General features: G+C 37.4%; 2 protein-coding genes across 2 annotated transcripts; both read right to left on the bottom strand.

The window, feature by feature from the left end:
• Positions 1–1,693: 1,693 nt before the first annotated feature.
• On the bottom strand, positions 1,694–6,076 carry LOC106536524 (cAMP-dependent protein kinase type II-beta regulatory subunit; the record flags this gene model as incomplete). The annotated part of the gene is given in 2 exon segments (XM_014033818.1): positions 1,694–1,729; positions 5,108–6,076. Coding segments are annotated over 2 exon segments (304 nt in total), but the record flags the coding sequence as incomplete, so codon positions are not given.
• Positions 6,077–9,474: 3,398 nt separating this feature from the next.
• On the bottom strand, positions 9,475–14,706 carry hsp90b1 (heat shock protein 90, beta (grp94), member 1). Its single transcript, XM_014033815.1, has 18 exons — positions 14,542–14,706; positions 13,851–13,953; positions 13,463–13,604; positions 13,266–13,382; positions 12,834–13,165; positions 12,609–12,720; positions 12,379–12,498; positions 12,007–12,123; positions 11,771–11,908; positions 11,601–11,678; positions 11,456–11,521; positions 10,995–11,264; positions 10,651–10,896; positions 10,428–10,564; positions 10,268–10,346; positions 10,035–10,190; positions 9,831–9,935; positions 9,475–9,732 (listed from the first exon to the last, which is right to left on the bottom strand). Exons 1-18 carry the CDS (start codon positions 14,588–14,590, stop codon positions 9,703–9,705), a joined length of 2,397 nt encoding a protein of 798 aa, XP_013889269.1. The 5' UTR covers positions 14,591–14,706; the 3' UTR covers positions 9,475–9,702.
• Between the last annotated feature and the right edge of the window lie 849 nt (positions 14,707–15,555).

The following is a 15,555-nucleotide window of genomic DNA, read 5'->3' as shown; positions in this document are numbered from 1 at the left end:
AACATTGTTTAAATTCATGGATGTATTTTATCAGTTTATGACGTTTTTAATGATAATTATGTTTTAAATAATTTTAAGTTGGTTTTATCACAGCTTTTCACTCAATAAGATGTCCTTAAAAAAGGCTTTTTATTCAGATAACCTTGTTGGAGCCATGGCCTTTTTGTGCTGAGTTCTATTTTCCAGGAAATCTTTCAACGTGTAAAAATGTTCTTAGTTTAAAGGTGGACTTTACTTCAGTTTGTTACACAGGTGTTGCGAGCATGGAATAGGTCTGTAGTTTTACTAAACCTAAAGTTAACACAAAAGGGAGTTACCCTTTATTATGGTCTAAAAGAACTCGCTTGATATCCAGTCATTTTATACACGACATCACTGCAGAACAGTCTGATAACGCCTGTCTAATAACTAGTCTTACAGACCAAAAGCCAAATAAGCAGCTACACAAAAGTCAGCAATTTTTGGACCATTTAGCTGACATTTCAAAAGAGACAGTAATTCTAAAAGTTATTACATTAACAATTCAGATCTTTTAAAGTGGGGTTCTGTGGAAAGGTTAAGAATAATTAAATCTTATCTGTAGATAAATCTTTGAACAGCTTTAGTTTGGAGAAAAAGTTACACTGACTGAATTCAACAAGCTAGTCAGAGTGGAACCTTGAAACAACTACAAACTTAAAACTTTAATAGTGCTTTATCCAAACTGTCTTATATTTTTTACACGGTTGTCAATTTAGCATTCAATTTCCTGCAGAAATATGATATTCCTGCTGGATGTGCACTTTGGTCTTAATGATGCCTTTATTGACATTTTACAGAGCACAATGAAATGAAATGAACTAGTCGTTAGCTTGTCAAACCAGTCAGAACTAAACTCTGTTTTTCCAAACGGAGTTAACCTTAAGAGCTGTCTACAAGAGGTAAAATATTAAGACCTTTCCTATAAAGGCCCACCTTTAAAGATCTGAAATATCTCTTTAAAGAAACAAAAGCTCCAACAAAAGGTTTTACCTGGAAGTTAATAAAGTTAGAGAGAAATGGTTTAACATTCCTTTAGGTAGGCCTGAATGCTTTCAAAACTCATGAAAAACAAATCTCAAACATTTAAAAGAAACTTGTAGTGTTTAAGTCTGAGTGGGTGCTAAATGTCTACAATTTAGTAAAAAGAAAACATAGAAGTAGTTAAAAAGCTTTCTCCAGCAATAAGCCATATTTAAAATAAACAACAAAGAATTAGCTTATGTACAGTTTCACTCACATTTATGTCACACAGAGGAAAAATATGACAAAACTAATTTAGAGAATTATTATTGTTGTATATCAGCAAAACTGTCGCCAACAGTTCATACAGAGATCCTGTTTCACCAAAGCTACAATGTCACCTCTATTCTTAGCAAGAGATAATTATAAGTATCACTTCTTGTCCTGATTTCTCCACCCACGTCACTCGCTGACATTATGAACTGAGTGCACGACAAACTGGATTCATATGCTCTAATAAATCAATCATTATGATTATTATAAAGGGGAGACATTGACAAAAAACAGATGGAAAATTTTCACTCCGGTTGTGCAGCTCAAGTGTTCATGTGTGAGATAAGTTGTCACTGTTTCCAGCAGTGATTCTGTCCAGACTCTTTGGTTCATCAGGCTGTTACTAATCAGCGTTAACAAGCAGCAGATTGAAACTCACCGGATGCTCTTCTGATGAATCTGTTTATCACCGGAGCTGCAAAACACAAAGACTACATGTTACATTTTGACAAGAAAAGGCAGACAATAGTGTTTCTGCGTGTGTGTGTGTCTGTTTGTCTGTTAGAAAAATATCTCATGAAGCGTGAAGGTCCCTTCACTGGTCATTTCAACTTCTACCTCTGGCCAAGGGGAAGAAAAAAACGTATAAAAACTATTTTATCCCCACAACAATCAAACTTTCAAACAAAGGAAAAAAGTTGTAGGTTTGCAAATGGTTATAGGTAGTATATGATTTTATGAGTAGGTAGGTTTTTATCTATTTTATGATTGTATGATTTATGTGGTGTTTAGGAGTTGGGATTTTATGTGTGATGTGTTTTATTGTGTGTTTTAATGTATCTGGGCCTCTATCATAGACCACAGACGTTTTTCTGTTACAGCCTGTGACAGACAATAAAGATTTTTAAACCTTTGAGTCTTTGAACCACTAAAAGAATTTTAAAGAACTTCGGTAAAAAGCAACCGTTGGATCTACAAGTGACTGACTTTAGTATTGCTGCCAAAAAAACTGACCTCAAAGTGCCTGCGATAACATATTTTTGTAAGAAATATGAATGCATTTTTGAAAAGATAACATTAATAACATATTGCAAAATAAAGTCCACGCCATTGAGATAGACCCTTGTTGAGATATTCATATGTGAATTAACAAGAAGTGACGTCAAAGGGGAAACACTGAATATGAGTTACAACTGTTGTCAAGAAGAATCTGATGTTTCTTTAGATTATTTTGAGTCACTATCAGAGAGATGAAGAAAAGTCAGTTCAAATAATATTGTTTCAATAAACAAAGACCAGGTATTTCATCTTCATAAACAGTTCCTCTTTGATGTCATTTTTGACATTTGAATAAAATTTACTAACAAATAATCACTGACTGTCTACCCAGAACTGATTAACTTTTGAAACTGATGGAACTTCAGGGAGATGTGTTATGTGTTTTCCAGGCACATACTTCAATTCTATACCACAACCAAGTATGATACCTTCAGTTGTTATAAAAATGGTGCATATGTCACGAATAAATCTGAAGAAAATATATAAATTTAAATTTGATCTAATAGCCTTGAAATTTGCCTCTGTCTCTTTAAGAACCTCCTATCGTTTCCAACACCCCCACTTCAGCACATCTTCACAACAGAGCTCCAAGGAGGAGCTTTGTGTAAACAGGCGGTGCTTTGTACCAGCAAGTGTTTAGGCAGCTCCACTGAGAATGTGTAGGAGAATCAAGGATGTCTCAAACATGCATGAATGAGTCAAAACAACACTCTGGGTATGTTTTAATGAGAGAATAACAACAAAACATGATATATAGCTTAATACCCCCCCACAAAAAAAATACATTCTAGCATCAAAGCTGGCCAGTGATTTGACTTCCTTCAAGGAATACTAGGCATTTAATTTTTGAAAATATTTTAAAACTCATTGTACTTGTGGTAATAATTAGAGGAGTTGTTTGAATGACTTCAAGTGGAATTTTGTGGAAAGGTTATGATCTATTCATTTCTGTCAGTCTGAGCAAGGCCAGGATCAGAGTGGATCACTGGCATCTTAAAGCATTCTTGAAAAAAAAACCTTTGCATTTTGTTTTTATTCTATTGAAGAAAAATTAAATTCCTGCATGAATATGCTACAGCTAGCTGCTTCCGCCACTGTTCGGATTCACAAACAAGATTTCTGCGTAAATAACTGCAAAAAACAAAATTAATGGTGACTGAGTGAAACAAATGTTCATAAAATAGTGCTAAAATGACATTTTAGAACAATTTAACCCCTAAATTTTCACAGAAGCTCATAAACTTTTACATTGCTGTCAATCCATCACTCTTCTTCTTTATCCTCTTTTCTTGCAGGCTCAGAAAGGAGTTGACACCTGTCTCCAGCAGACATCTCGGAGCACATTGCTGTCAAATTTACATTATACGGTTGTTTGCATAGATTTTCTCTGGTTAAGTGCTAGAAGCAGCTAGCTGTAGCACGAGGCCCTTTTCACAGAAATCTCGACAATTTGATAAAGTCATTAATTGAAGAAATATACCTTTCCATCTGTTACCAACCTTTAAATGTTAATATGTAGATGTAAATGTGTTTTATATGTGTTACATATGTTGCTCCTTTGAAAGAATAAAGTTATCTTGAACTTAAACCTAATATTTCTGCAGGAATTACTGTTTAATGTGAAATGACAGGGTTGAGCATAGCAGTAAAATGTATTATCAATGCATTATTTGAATTGTGTGGCTAATCTGACTGAAAGAGTAAAATATTCCTGCCAGCAGTGGCCCAGCTGCACCGAGGGTGGTACAGCTACCTGCTGCTGTTTGCACTCGCAAGAAACTAAATATTTCAATGTAAAAAATGCTACATTGATGATGACATAAAGGTATAATTACCACTTTCTATAAACACGGTGAAATGTTGATAATAAAGTTGTTTTAAGATGGCAGTAATCCACTTTGGTCTTGTGTCAAACCGATCCGAATTAAAATCCCTTTCTTCTCAGAGTGACCCACAACAGGTAAGATATTAACTGTTTACAGCCTTCTCACAGAGCCCCACTTCAAAAGATCGGAACTATCACTTTAAGAATCCATATTCATTAGGGGTAAAAACCTGAATGAGGACAGCTGCTGTGAAGTGGGTTTGGGTTCTTTGAATAATTTAAATGAGAAAGAAAAAAATAAATAAATATGTTCCACAGAAAACAGGCACAGTGGTTCAGGATAAGATGTCGCCTACATTACTGTGTCTCATTCATGGTCAATGGAAGAGTGGTCCTTTTTATAAAAGGGACTATTTAATTAATAAACGTGGTGCACCTGGCCTTATGTAACCATCACAGACATTCTTACAGACTCATTGGGATGCTGGGATGCAGCTGCTGCTTGCAATTCTGCACCAACTGTTGTGGGGGGAAACACAATCCCACCCAAGAAAACATACATGCAATGTGACGGATTGACTGTTGTTGCCATGTTTTACATGAGCAGATAGATATAGCTCCATCAGGGGGCCTCCTCCTGCAGCTGAAACAGGAAATACTCATTCTGGAGCTTTGATAAAGCAAAGAAACACGAGGATTCTGCAGATGTTTGGCCTTTTTTTTTTGTTTGTTTCCTCGTGGAGAAAAAAAAGGGAGCTGTCAGACGCATTGTGACCCATCTTTCATCCTCCATGACCATATATGGTAAATGACAGGGACGCGGCGGTGCTCGGATGCAAGATGGAGAGTTTTTATTTTATTTTATTTATTTTATCCTGAACGCTGCGATGCATGCTTCAAATAACATTAAGGTCACACACATTTATGTACATTAAGCACCCGACACACACACCTAAACCATCAGCCCACCTGTGAATTCCTCATCATCGTCGTCGTCCTCCTCCTCTCCGTTCTCTGAGTCGATCTGCATGGCTTCGTCCAGGAAATTGACCGCTTTCCCTGATCTCGGGGCCGAGTTCTCGTCATTGCCGAAGGAGGCCTCTTTGCTGTCGCTGTCCTTCAGCTGGGTGAAGTACTGCAACGCGAACTCGAGCAGGTCCCTGGGCTGATTCCTCAACACTTCCACGGTAAAGCTCTGCAACAGCTCCGTCAGTCCTTCAGGGATTTCTATACTCATTCCTGGTTTCAGTCTATGGATGTGTGCGGACCGAACCGGTTTGCTGCGAATTCAAGATTCAAGGATTAGGGAGTAAAACGGATTTAATGGATATATTTAAATGCTGGCCAAGCCCAGTCACTGTTCCGTCCACAGATGTTTCTCGTTTGAATGAAAATGGCTCTGAATTTTTGGTCCAAGCATCATCATCATCTTCTTCTTCTTCTTCTTCTGCTGCTGCTGCTGCTTCTGCTGCTGGCTGTAGGAAACCCACGCATGTGACCCAGGAATCCATGGCAACCACCTATCCAGGGATTGCGTACATGAGCCACGGCGGCGCACAAACTGCAGTCAAAATACAAATGATGGGAATCAGACGCGATCCTTCACTCAGACGCGCTTTTCCCTCCGAAAGGAGACGAGATCACAGAGTCGTGTTGCTTTTGTGCCACAGTTTCATTTGGATCCAGCTGCACGAGTGTTGCTTAAAATACAGGAGATTAAAAACCTACAGCATTCCATAAAGGAAAACATATCGCCCACCATCTTTCAGGACAAAGTTTCAGACCATCTTATAATGAGAAATAGCAAAAATCACGTGTCAAACTGCAGGCCCGTGGGCCAAATCAGGCCATTTTATCCAGGCCCAAACTTTAAATGTGAAATACTTTTTTATGGTTTCTCTTTTTGTCACTGTATTTAGTGCATTCTTCCCATGACAGCTGGCCAACTTTCAAGTCAAGAAAATTAAGTTTGAATTTTTAAGTCATTTTTGATTTTGGTGTGGAACGAGCAACAAAGAATCGACTTTAGCTACCTTTTTCTGTGTTCTCTTCTTTTTTAATGTCAAACAATAGGATTTTTCATGGGGGTGTACCTGATTTTCTGGATTGTGATGTCCGTAACGTAATAAATAATGAAAAAGTTGTTGATAGAGAGTAAGGCATATGATAAGAATTATAATGATCCGTCTTTATAAATGTAACCTTTTTTATTTATCTGTTAGGTCATATATCTTCGCTGTATGAAACCATTATTCCATCATTTCCAAATGAAATCTTTTAATGTGGAAAATGTTATTTGAATTTCTAAAAGAAACTTGCATAAGATTTCTTTCAATAAATATCAAGAGAAATTGTTATGTAACAGTTTGGCACCCCTGCAACAACAACAACAACAACAACAAAAGCATCATTTAGTAGTTTTCTGCGTGCGCAGCGTTATGGTTAGGGGTCAGAGTTTATTTGGTAAAAACAAACCCACATCACTATTAAATTTGACAGATGCGACTGCGGTTTTTCTGTTTATCTGATGTTTTTTTCTGGGGGTGGGGGGGTTATGACAAAGAAAACACTGGATGAAGTGAAATGTAGGAGCATCAATGTGCTGTAGGAGTTTTTACAAACAAATGGTCTGGTGCAATTTTAAGTTTTTATTTGTAAAAATAAAATTTTATAACTTTATTCATTTTTAACATGATTTTGATTTAGCCTTATGCATTTACCAATGAAAAATATTTACCACTTTCCTTGTTATTTTGTCCCTAAGCTATTTTTGAATTTTATGTTTCTTCTGCTTACTTACACATGAACCGCAAGCCATGTAATTTTCAAAATATTTGATTATTTTAGATCTTACCTTTAATGATCCCGCAGTTAGTTGGAACTTCTTCCCTCATAGTTCAACTGGAAATAAAAATTCTACCAAAAACCAGATCAAAAAGCAGATTTAGCTCAAAGAAATGCATAGACTTGCCTATGAATCAGCTGAAATGAAGCATTCTACAGGTGAAATGTAAATATCTTGTGTGATTCTGCACAATCTGTGAGTGCTTGATGTGAATGACTCTCAGATACCACCACTATACAGACAATTAGCTGAAGTAAACCCAGTTTTTCTGTAAGCTAAAAATGATAAGTTGTGGTGGCCATCTTGGACTGGCTCCAGTGCAGCCAATAATAACTTACTTAAGAATGAATTCAAAACCGTTAAGTGGTTCAGGAGTTATTTTTGCTAACAATTAGACGAAGTTGTTTGCTAAAACTAATGGCAAATGTTTCAAACACAGATATCTGCATTGGCATTTAGTGCTCAGTGTATGTGTTGGGGATCAGTCTCAGCTACAACTACACCAAATTTTAGTTTAATACTTGTAAAATGGATTGTGTTAGAGCCATTTTTGTGTTTGCTGTTTTCATTTGTGTTGACTCAAATAGTTAAGTCATATTTTTTGTCTTTGTGAGTTTCATGAAACTTTGTTCACAGTTATTCAAACACACACTCACTTATATAAAGTAACTCTATGATCATGAGTTATAATTGGAAGAAAACATCACTTGTGACATTAACGACGATTGTCTTACTTGAAAACATTTTATGATGAGTGTGGATTTTTGATGTCATAGAAAATTGGCATCATAAAAACCTTGATTAACTTATTTAAATGGCACATATACAGTATTTCAAGAAAAAAAAGTTGGATTAAAAATATATTACACATGAAACCCATTTATGGTGTGTACATATTTCTGACATTTGAAGCATTGGTACTGTCATAAACATACCCAAATATCTTCATAATCTCTTAAAAACATAACTGAAATTTTAAATGGAAATAATATTTAATAACTGAGTGGAGCAAGTTCAGCTCCTATTAAAATCCGTAGGAATCACATTTACAAATTAGAGAATTTTAAAAAATTGCCACTTTTTTATTGGCTGACCGGTGTATTTTAAACCCAAATACTGTCATATTACAAACAATGAACATAGCAGCTTTTATGGTTTGCTGATCATTTGAATACGCGGTAGTTTCTTATTCATGTGAACAACAGTGACACCTAGTGGCCTTGGCTTTAAATTACAAAGTGCAGAAGAATGCTTTCTGGTATTAAAGCAACTAATTTATTGATAATGGCAACATAATTAGTTTCTAAGAAGTAAAAATTAGAGATTAATAAGATTAATAAGTGCAAAGTCTTTTTAGGCTATTTTTAAAGACTAGCTTTTCCATGCTAGCTTTGTTTTATTTTAGTATTGACCAAGAATTTGATTAAAAAATGTATAGAGTTTAGAACCTGGTCAAATATAGGCCTAACGCACAATTACAGCTCAAAGCAAGTGTTCAGTTTCACTTCTCACCTTTTCCATTTTTTTTTTCTAAATCAGAACAGGGAAGTAGTAAAAATGTGTGCAAGATATGTCTTCTTTTATTGGGAATTAAATATAAGATGATATGAGAAATTGAGTGCTAAATGACTTTACTGAAACTTGAAAAAAACAATTAAGCTTGACATAACATCAAAAGCAAAAATGCTAATCGAAGGCCTAAAGTAGCACCATGGTAGCTAAATGCTTCGCAAAAAGTTTATCTAAACAGTAAAAATAGCAAAATTCTAGCTAAAAGCTAAATGTAGCAAAAGGCTAGCTAGAAGCGATGAGACTCAAATATCTTTAGTAGTTGAGCAGCAGCTAAGCTAAACAAAGACAAAAATAAAGCAGGTACACAGATGTGTTAAGGAATTTCTATGTATGTGGAAATATTTGAAGTTCATTTGAAAAACATCAATTACAAAAAGCCAGCCCTCATCTCCAAAATGAGCTGAACATTTTCATGTCTAGATAAATTTACACTAAATAGTGACGTCTTTGCTGAACAATTAGATTTAAGTGAATGGTTTATCAGTGAAAAGATCAGACAAGATAAGCTGAGGAGTTTAAGCTTTCTAACACAACTAAATCAGCATTCTTATAAATGCTGATTTGGCCACAATGTTATTAAAAAAAACTACATTTGTGAAACTATGTATGAACCTAAAATCTTGTATTCAGCTAATGCAACAAACTAAAAATAAATTTTGTGTGCACACATTTCGAGAAGCCCACTGGTTGTCTCACGAGCAAATATGACCAATGGAAAATTACTGCAGAACATTTTCACTTCTGCACAAGACTCAAATGGAGATATACGTTGACACCTAAAAGCAGCTTTAAAAATCCTGTATGTCATCAAAGATCCACAGCTTCTCATTCCAACAACTTTAAAATACAAATCTGAGACAAAGCAGCTTATTTTCCTTCATTCTGTTGGATAAATACATTTTTACAACACAGACAAGAATGTGTTTTTGGTAACATTTATTTGATCAGAGAATCGCATCTTTTCATAAACAGTTCAGTTAAATATTAACAAATTTACAGTCATGGGGAATGTAGAAAATAAAAAAAACAAAAAGCGTTCACCTTAAAAAAATAAAAACCAAACACTCCCAGGACAACATCAATCGCAGCGTCACTGAACAGGACAAGTCCAAGCTCCTGCTCTGTTACACGTTCTCCCCTCAGTGCTTCACAGTTCATCTTTTTCTTCTGTCTTTGCCTGTAAAACAAAAAAATAAAATAAAAATAAAAAACAGGTCAAACCTGCTGCATTCAGGTTGGCATTCATTAAACTACAACATGTTTAAGACGTCTCACCGTTTCATCATCACCATCATCACCATCATCTACAACATCATCTTTATCTTCAGAATCGTCTTCCTCAGCTGGTTCCTCTGGCTCTTCTTCAGGTTCTTCTTCAACCTGTGACAGTAACATTATTATAAACAAACACCCTCAGTAATTTCAACAATCCCTGACCCAAACTGCTGTGCAGTCCGAAGTCATCCATCATCAACTTACCTTTTCATCCAGAGGTACATTCATGCTTAGTCTGAGCATTCGCTCTATTCTGTCTCCGTAAGATTTTGTGTCTGCCAGCTGGTATCCTGAGCGCAGCGTGGCCGTCTCAAAGAGAACCACAGCGAGATCTGATGCGGTCTGGTCCTCAGCATCAGCCTGAAAGCACCAGAAAAAAGGAGGTCAACTTGATGCTTACTTCAACTTAGGTTCAGAACTGATCAAAGTAAACTCACATTGACTCTGCTGAGCATCTGCTTGATAAGAGGATGTTTGGGATTGATTTCTAATGTTTTCTTCTGGCTGGCATAATAACTGAGGGAGAGAGGAGAACCGACATTAGCTTAAAGTAGAAATAGGTGGACAGTACTGATGGTCACAGAGTTTACTACTCACTTTGTGGAAATGTCTTTGCCTGTCTGGTAAGCTTGTGCCTTCATGATCCTCTCCATGTTTCCTGACCAACCATACTGACTGGCTACCAAAGCGCATGGAGAATCTGTTAACCTCTGAGACAGGACTGCCTTCTCGATCTATTAGAGGAAAAAAACAAACATTAAATATAATTTCAGACAGAAGTTAGTAGATAAATTTATAATCTCTTCAAACATGGCTCTACCTTGTCCTTCAGAGCCACGTCTTTCAGCCAAGTGGTCAGAGGCTCAAACTCCTTCTCCTGAGCTTCCCTCCTCTCCTTAGCCTTTTCGCTCTCCTCAAACTTGACGCCCTCTTTAGCCACGTTCTGGAAGCGTTTGCCATCGAACTCTGGCAGCGCCTGAATGCAGTACTCATCCACAGGCTCGGTCAGGTAAATCACCTCATAGCCTTTCTTCAGCAACTTCTCAACAAAAGGAGAAGACTCGGCCTGCAGACGAAAAAAAAAAAAAGTCAGACCGTCGGTTCGTATTTCAGCACGCCACTCGCTCTTCAAAAACACTCCCATTTAACGACTCGTGCGCTTACCTCCTTCTTGCTGGTGCCAGCCATGAAGTAGATCTTGTCCTGCTTCTCCTTCATGCGCTCCACATACTGCTCCAGGCTGGAAAGGCTGGTCTCGCTGTGGGAGGTCTGGAAGCGGAGCAGCTTGGCCAGACGAGTCCTGTTGGAGTGGTCCTCAATGACTCCAAGTTTGATGTTGGTTCCAAACTCCTTCCAGAACTTCTCATTGTACTGCTCCTCTGCAATCTTCTTGATCATATCCAAGGTTTTACGGACAAGCTTCTTACGAATGACCTAAAAAGAAAAAAAAAAAACCTGTAAATAGTCCATCATCCTAATACTTGATAAAGTCTTCTGAAAAAGGCAAGACTGATCAAATTAATCAAAGTGCAGTTAATAAAGTGATAGTGGCCAACACTAAAATTTAAGGAAGAAAATAACATCTTGATAATGAGAACCTGCATTTATGCTGAATTAAAGTTTACCTTGAGTAATTTGTGCTGCTGTAGAGTCTCTCTGGACACATTCAGAGGAAGGTCATCAGAGTCAACCTAGCAAAGTAAAAGTAGGCAACTTTAAAACAAGACAACACAACATGAAGTCATCTTTCAGCTAGCATTAATAACTCACCACGCCCTTGACAAAGTTCAGGTATTTGGGCATCATGTCATTGAAGTCGTCTGTGATGAAAACCCTTCTGACAAACAGCTGTGAAACAAAAAGTTTCAAAATAAATGCCATCGTCTCAAGACACCAAGTCCATTTAAAGTCATCCTAAATGCTGTTTTTAGCTGACAAACCTTAATGTAATCGTTCTTTTTGGAGCCGTACTCGTCGAAGAGGCCACGAGGAGCTGCGGTGGGCACAAACAGGATGGACTTGAAGGTGACCTCTCCTTCAGCGGTGAAGTGGATGTGAGCTATAGGGTCATCGTTGTCCTGTTGGCAAGTAAATCATTAATAATAAGTACAACATCTGATATACCACCAAGACATTCTACACAGCAGTTTGACTGTTTAACTGAACATATTTATACCTTTGAGAAGGTCTTGTAGAAAGCTTTGTATTCATCCTCCTCAACCTCCTTTGCTGGTCTCTGCCAGATAGGCTTGATGTCGTTCATCAGCTCCCAGTCCCAAACGGTCTTCTCAACCTACAAACAAAAAAATAAAGAAAAAAATGATTTTCTAATCAGCGCAGGGTACTTTTTGTTTTTGCTGATTTGTTTAACTTGTAACTGAACACCTAATTTTAAAACAAACAAAAAAAAAAAAAAGGTTTTATTTGAGCCACTGCAGATCTCTGTAACTCGAGTTGGTAGCTTTTATCCACCATATTGTCTGGAGTTATGAAACTGTAAAGCATACAAGAGTGCATTTTGTGTTGACCAGATCTACAGTCACACTACCTTTTTAGTCTTTGGCTTGTCTTTGTCCTCCTCCTCTTCCTCTACTTCAGCCTCATCTTCAGATGCTTCTTTCTCTGGTTCTGCTGCATCTTCATCAATGGGCTCTTCAACAGTCTCAGTCTTATAATAAAAAAATATATTAAAAAAATTAAAATTTGCTTTTTTCCCCCCCACACTAAATTCATTGTTATTAAATAAAAAAGTAAGAGAACATATAAAATGTAAATCACCTTGCTAGCCCAAACATAGATGGGGAAGTTGATGAACTGGGAATATTTCCTGACCAGATTCTTGATGGTCTCCAGTTCCAGGAAGTCTGAGGCCTCCTCTTTAAGGACGAGTCTGTTAGGATGAGCAAAGCAAAAATAAAATAACTCAACAAATTTTAATGAACAGCTTTGAAAGTTATTTCAAAACCAATAGGCAGATTTTATGAAAGAAAAAAAATAACTCACGAAATGGTGGTTCCTCTGCCAAGTGTGTCCCCACGGGGGTCCTCGATGATGGAGAACTCATTGGAGTCAGACTCCCAGATGTGCTGAGTGCCGTTATTGTGCTTGGATGTGACGATGACCTTGTCAGCAACCAGGAAAGCGGAGTAAAAGCCCACGCCGAACTGTCCGATCAGCTCCGACGTGGACTGGCCCTCGGACTGCATCTCTGTCATTTTGTTGAGGAACTCGCTGGTGCCAGACTTGGCGATGGTACCCAAGTTCTTTACCAGTTCCTCTTTGGTCATTCCAATACCAGTGTCGGTGATGTGGAGCATGTTCTTTTCCTTATCAGACTTGGGGCGAGAAAAAAAAAAAAAAAAGAAACAAGTTACAAACAGATAAGTGGTTTTCACTTTGTAGATTAGTCAGTGCAACTCTGTTTTACAAGCTTACTTTTATCTTGATGGTCAGTTCTTCATTGGTGGACATCACTTCCTCATTAGTTAGAGACAACAAACGAATCTTATCCAGAGCATCGGAGGCATTAGAGATCAGCTCCCTGAGGAAAATCTGCAGATAGATAAGATTAAAAGGTCAGCTTGTCCCTAAAAAGCGTACAACCAAATTGCACAAATATAAAATTTTTGTACCTCTTTGTTCTTGTAGAGTGAGTTGATGATGAGCTTCATCATACGATTGACTTCAGCCTGAAAGACATGTTTTTCAGACTTTTCCCTGAGTTCCTTGATCTGTGCTGCATTCAAACCATCCAGCTGGATAGCCTCCTCCTCCCTGAGAAAAGCAAATACTCAGGTGAGAAAGAAGTGCACATATCTGTCAAACATCGAACAGTGACAACTACAGGAAAATAAATCCACTGGTTGACCCTTCATGGTTCTGCCAGGTCAGCTACAATGTCAAGGTTGCCCTGGTTTACCTGTGTACACACGCTTGGTCATGCCGACCTTGTGTTGATATGCATGCAAACGTCAGCTCCCTTAACAATTAGAGATTAATTAAAAATAATAAAATACCAACCTCTGCACCACCTCATCATCTGTTCTGGAGCCATCCCTGCTTTTCCCCAAATCATCTTCTACTGTTCCATCCACATCAAGTTCATCCTCAGCCTTCACAGCAGCTACAAAAGATAGATGATAGATAGATGATAGATAGATAGATGATAGATAGATAGATAGATAGATAGATAGATAGATAGATAGATAGATAGATGATAGATAGATAGATGATAGATAGATAGATGAATTAGATGTTTGTCCATCCAAATTTGTGCTTACAGTGAACATTAGGTGAAAAACAGTGTTATGCTGCACATTTGCTAGAATTTAAGAACTACACGTGTGCATCCATTTTACAGGAGATAACTTGGTCTTAGTAGTAGTTTTTTAAGGAAACCTCGAGAAGAGATCAGGTTTGACGGAAGAGCTCTGGAGAAAAATGCAAGCATGTTGGCTGCCGTTCACAATCACACGTCTTATAGAAACTTCTAGAAAGATAGCTTTTATGAATGATGCTAAGTGTGCTGTAAATGATATGAAATTCCATGCAGGTTTAAACCAACAAACGGGACAATTTAACTTTGACAAATTGTCTTTTATGAAAAGAGAAGCACAAACCCAGATCAATGAATGCTAGCTTACAGGCTAAAATGTTTTAAACATAAAAAGTCAGTGAGGCAAATAATAGGACGTATCTTCCTGCTACTTACCAAAGGCTAGAAGTGCGAAAAGAAGGCCTATCAACCAGACTCGTTTCATTTTCAGAAACTGTTTGTTTGACGCTGTGAGTCTTCAGCTGTGGAGACAAAAGCCAGAGAAGCGACACGGAGAACTGGGTTTTACAACAGCGACTGTGCGGTCTCTTCTCCACCAAATGAACCCACTCTGTTCAACTCTGTCGACGACTGACCAATGGCAGCGCACCACGCACAACCACCGACCAATCACCGCTGAGCTCTTCGTACACATCATCCAATCAGATTCTTCAACATAAGGCGATACCCGAAAATCGTGGCTAGACATCATTGGTCAGGAGTGAGTAATGGGTACATCACTTCCTAACACATTTGTTTAAGAAGGTGGGGAAAAAAAGGGAAAATAATCTCAGTCAGCACGTATAAAGTTTGATTTTTATGTGCGGTGTCACTGTAGCATCACGAGACAAGAAATGCGACTGCCACTTCCGTTTATGTCTCTACAGCCTTGACGTGTCACTGCAATAAATATTTATTGTCTGAGATGTTGAAGCAAAATGCACATTAATGTGGAGTTCTCTGGCAAAACGCTCATTCATTTAATACATTCTGATGGCTGTGTGCGTTTGTCAAATTAAAGGTAGAATAGTTTTAATACATGAATTTCAAGATGATCTCCCAAAACGTGTGGCAGAAAAATAGTAGGTTTGAAAAAAAAAATAGAAAGTGTCAGTGAAGTAAATCAGATTAATATGTTGTACAAAGTAAAAAATAGTGAAAGTAAAAATTCTGTCATTTTACTAAAAGTAGAAACAAAACTTGCTGAAAAAAAATCCTGAAAAATCACCCAGATTCCCAGACTTTTTAGGTATAGTAGTCCAAAAAAATGTTTTGTTAATTTATTTTCTGCAAAATTGCAGACGTTGATGCTTCTTTTCGAGTGTCGTCATGAAAGAAAGAATGAATGAAGTCTGTTTTAAATACACCTCTCATTTTATCCCACAAGGTGGCAGTATTTAGTACGTTAGG

This window comes from Austrofundulus limnaeus, unplaced genomic scaffold (assembly GCF_001266775.1).
Source record: "Austrofundulus limnaeus strain Quisiro unplaced genomic scaffold, Austrofundulus_limnaeus-1.0 Scaffold1857, whole genome shotgun sequence".
In the NCBI taxonomy this organism is placed as follows: Eukaryota; Metazoa; Chordata; class Actinopteri; order Cyprinodontiformes; family Rivulidae; genus Austrofundulus; species Austrofundulus limnaeus.
The sequence above is the reverse complement of the archived record's forward strand: the minus strand, read 5'-3'. Positions and strand labels throughout refer to the sequence as shown.

What these genes read in the sequence shown, in the direction of transcription:
- hsp90b1 (XM_014033815.1), bottom strand. Translation starts at nt 14,590, where the DNA reads ATGAAACGAGTCTGGTTGATAGGCCTTCTTTTCGCACTTCTAGCCTTT. An exon ending in AGATGCTCAGCAGAGTCAAT is followed by an intron (nt 10,191 to 10,267) that starts GTGAGTTTACTT and finishes TGGTGCTTTCAG; the next exon opens with GCTGATGCTGAGGACCAGAC. An exon ending in ATGATGGTGATGATGAAACG is followed by an intron (nt 9,733 to 9,830) that starts GTGAGACGTCTT and finishes TTTGTTTTACAG; the next exon opens with GCAAAGACAGAAGAAAAAGA.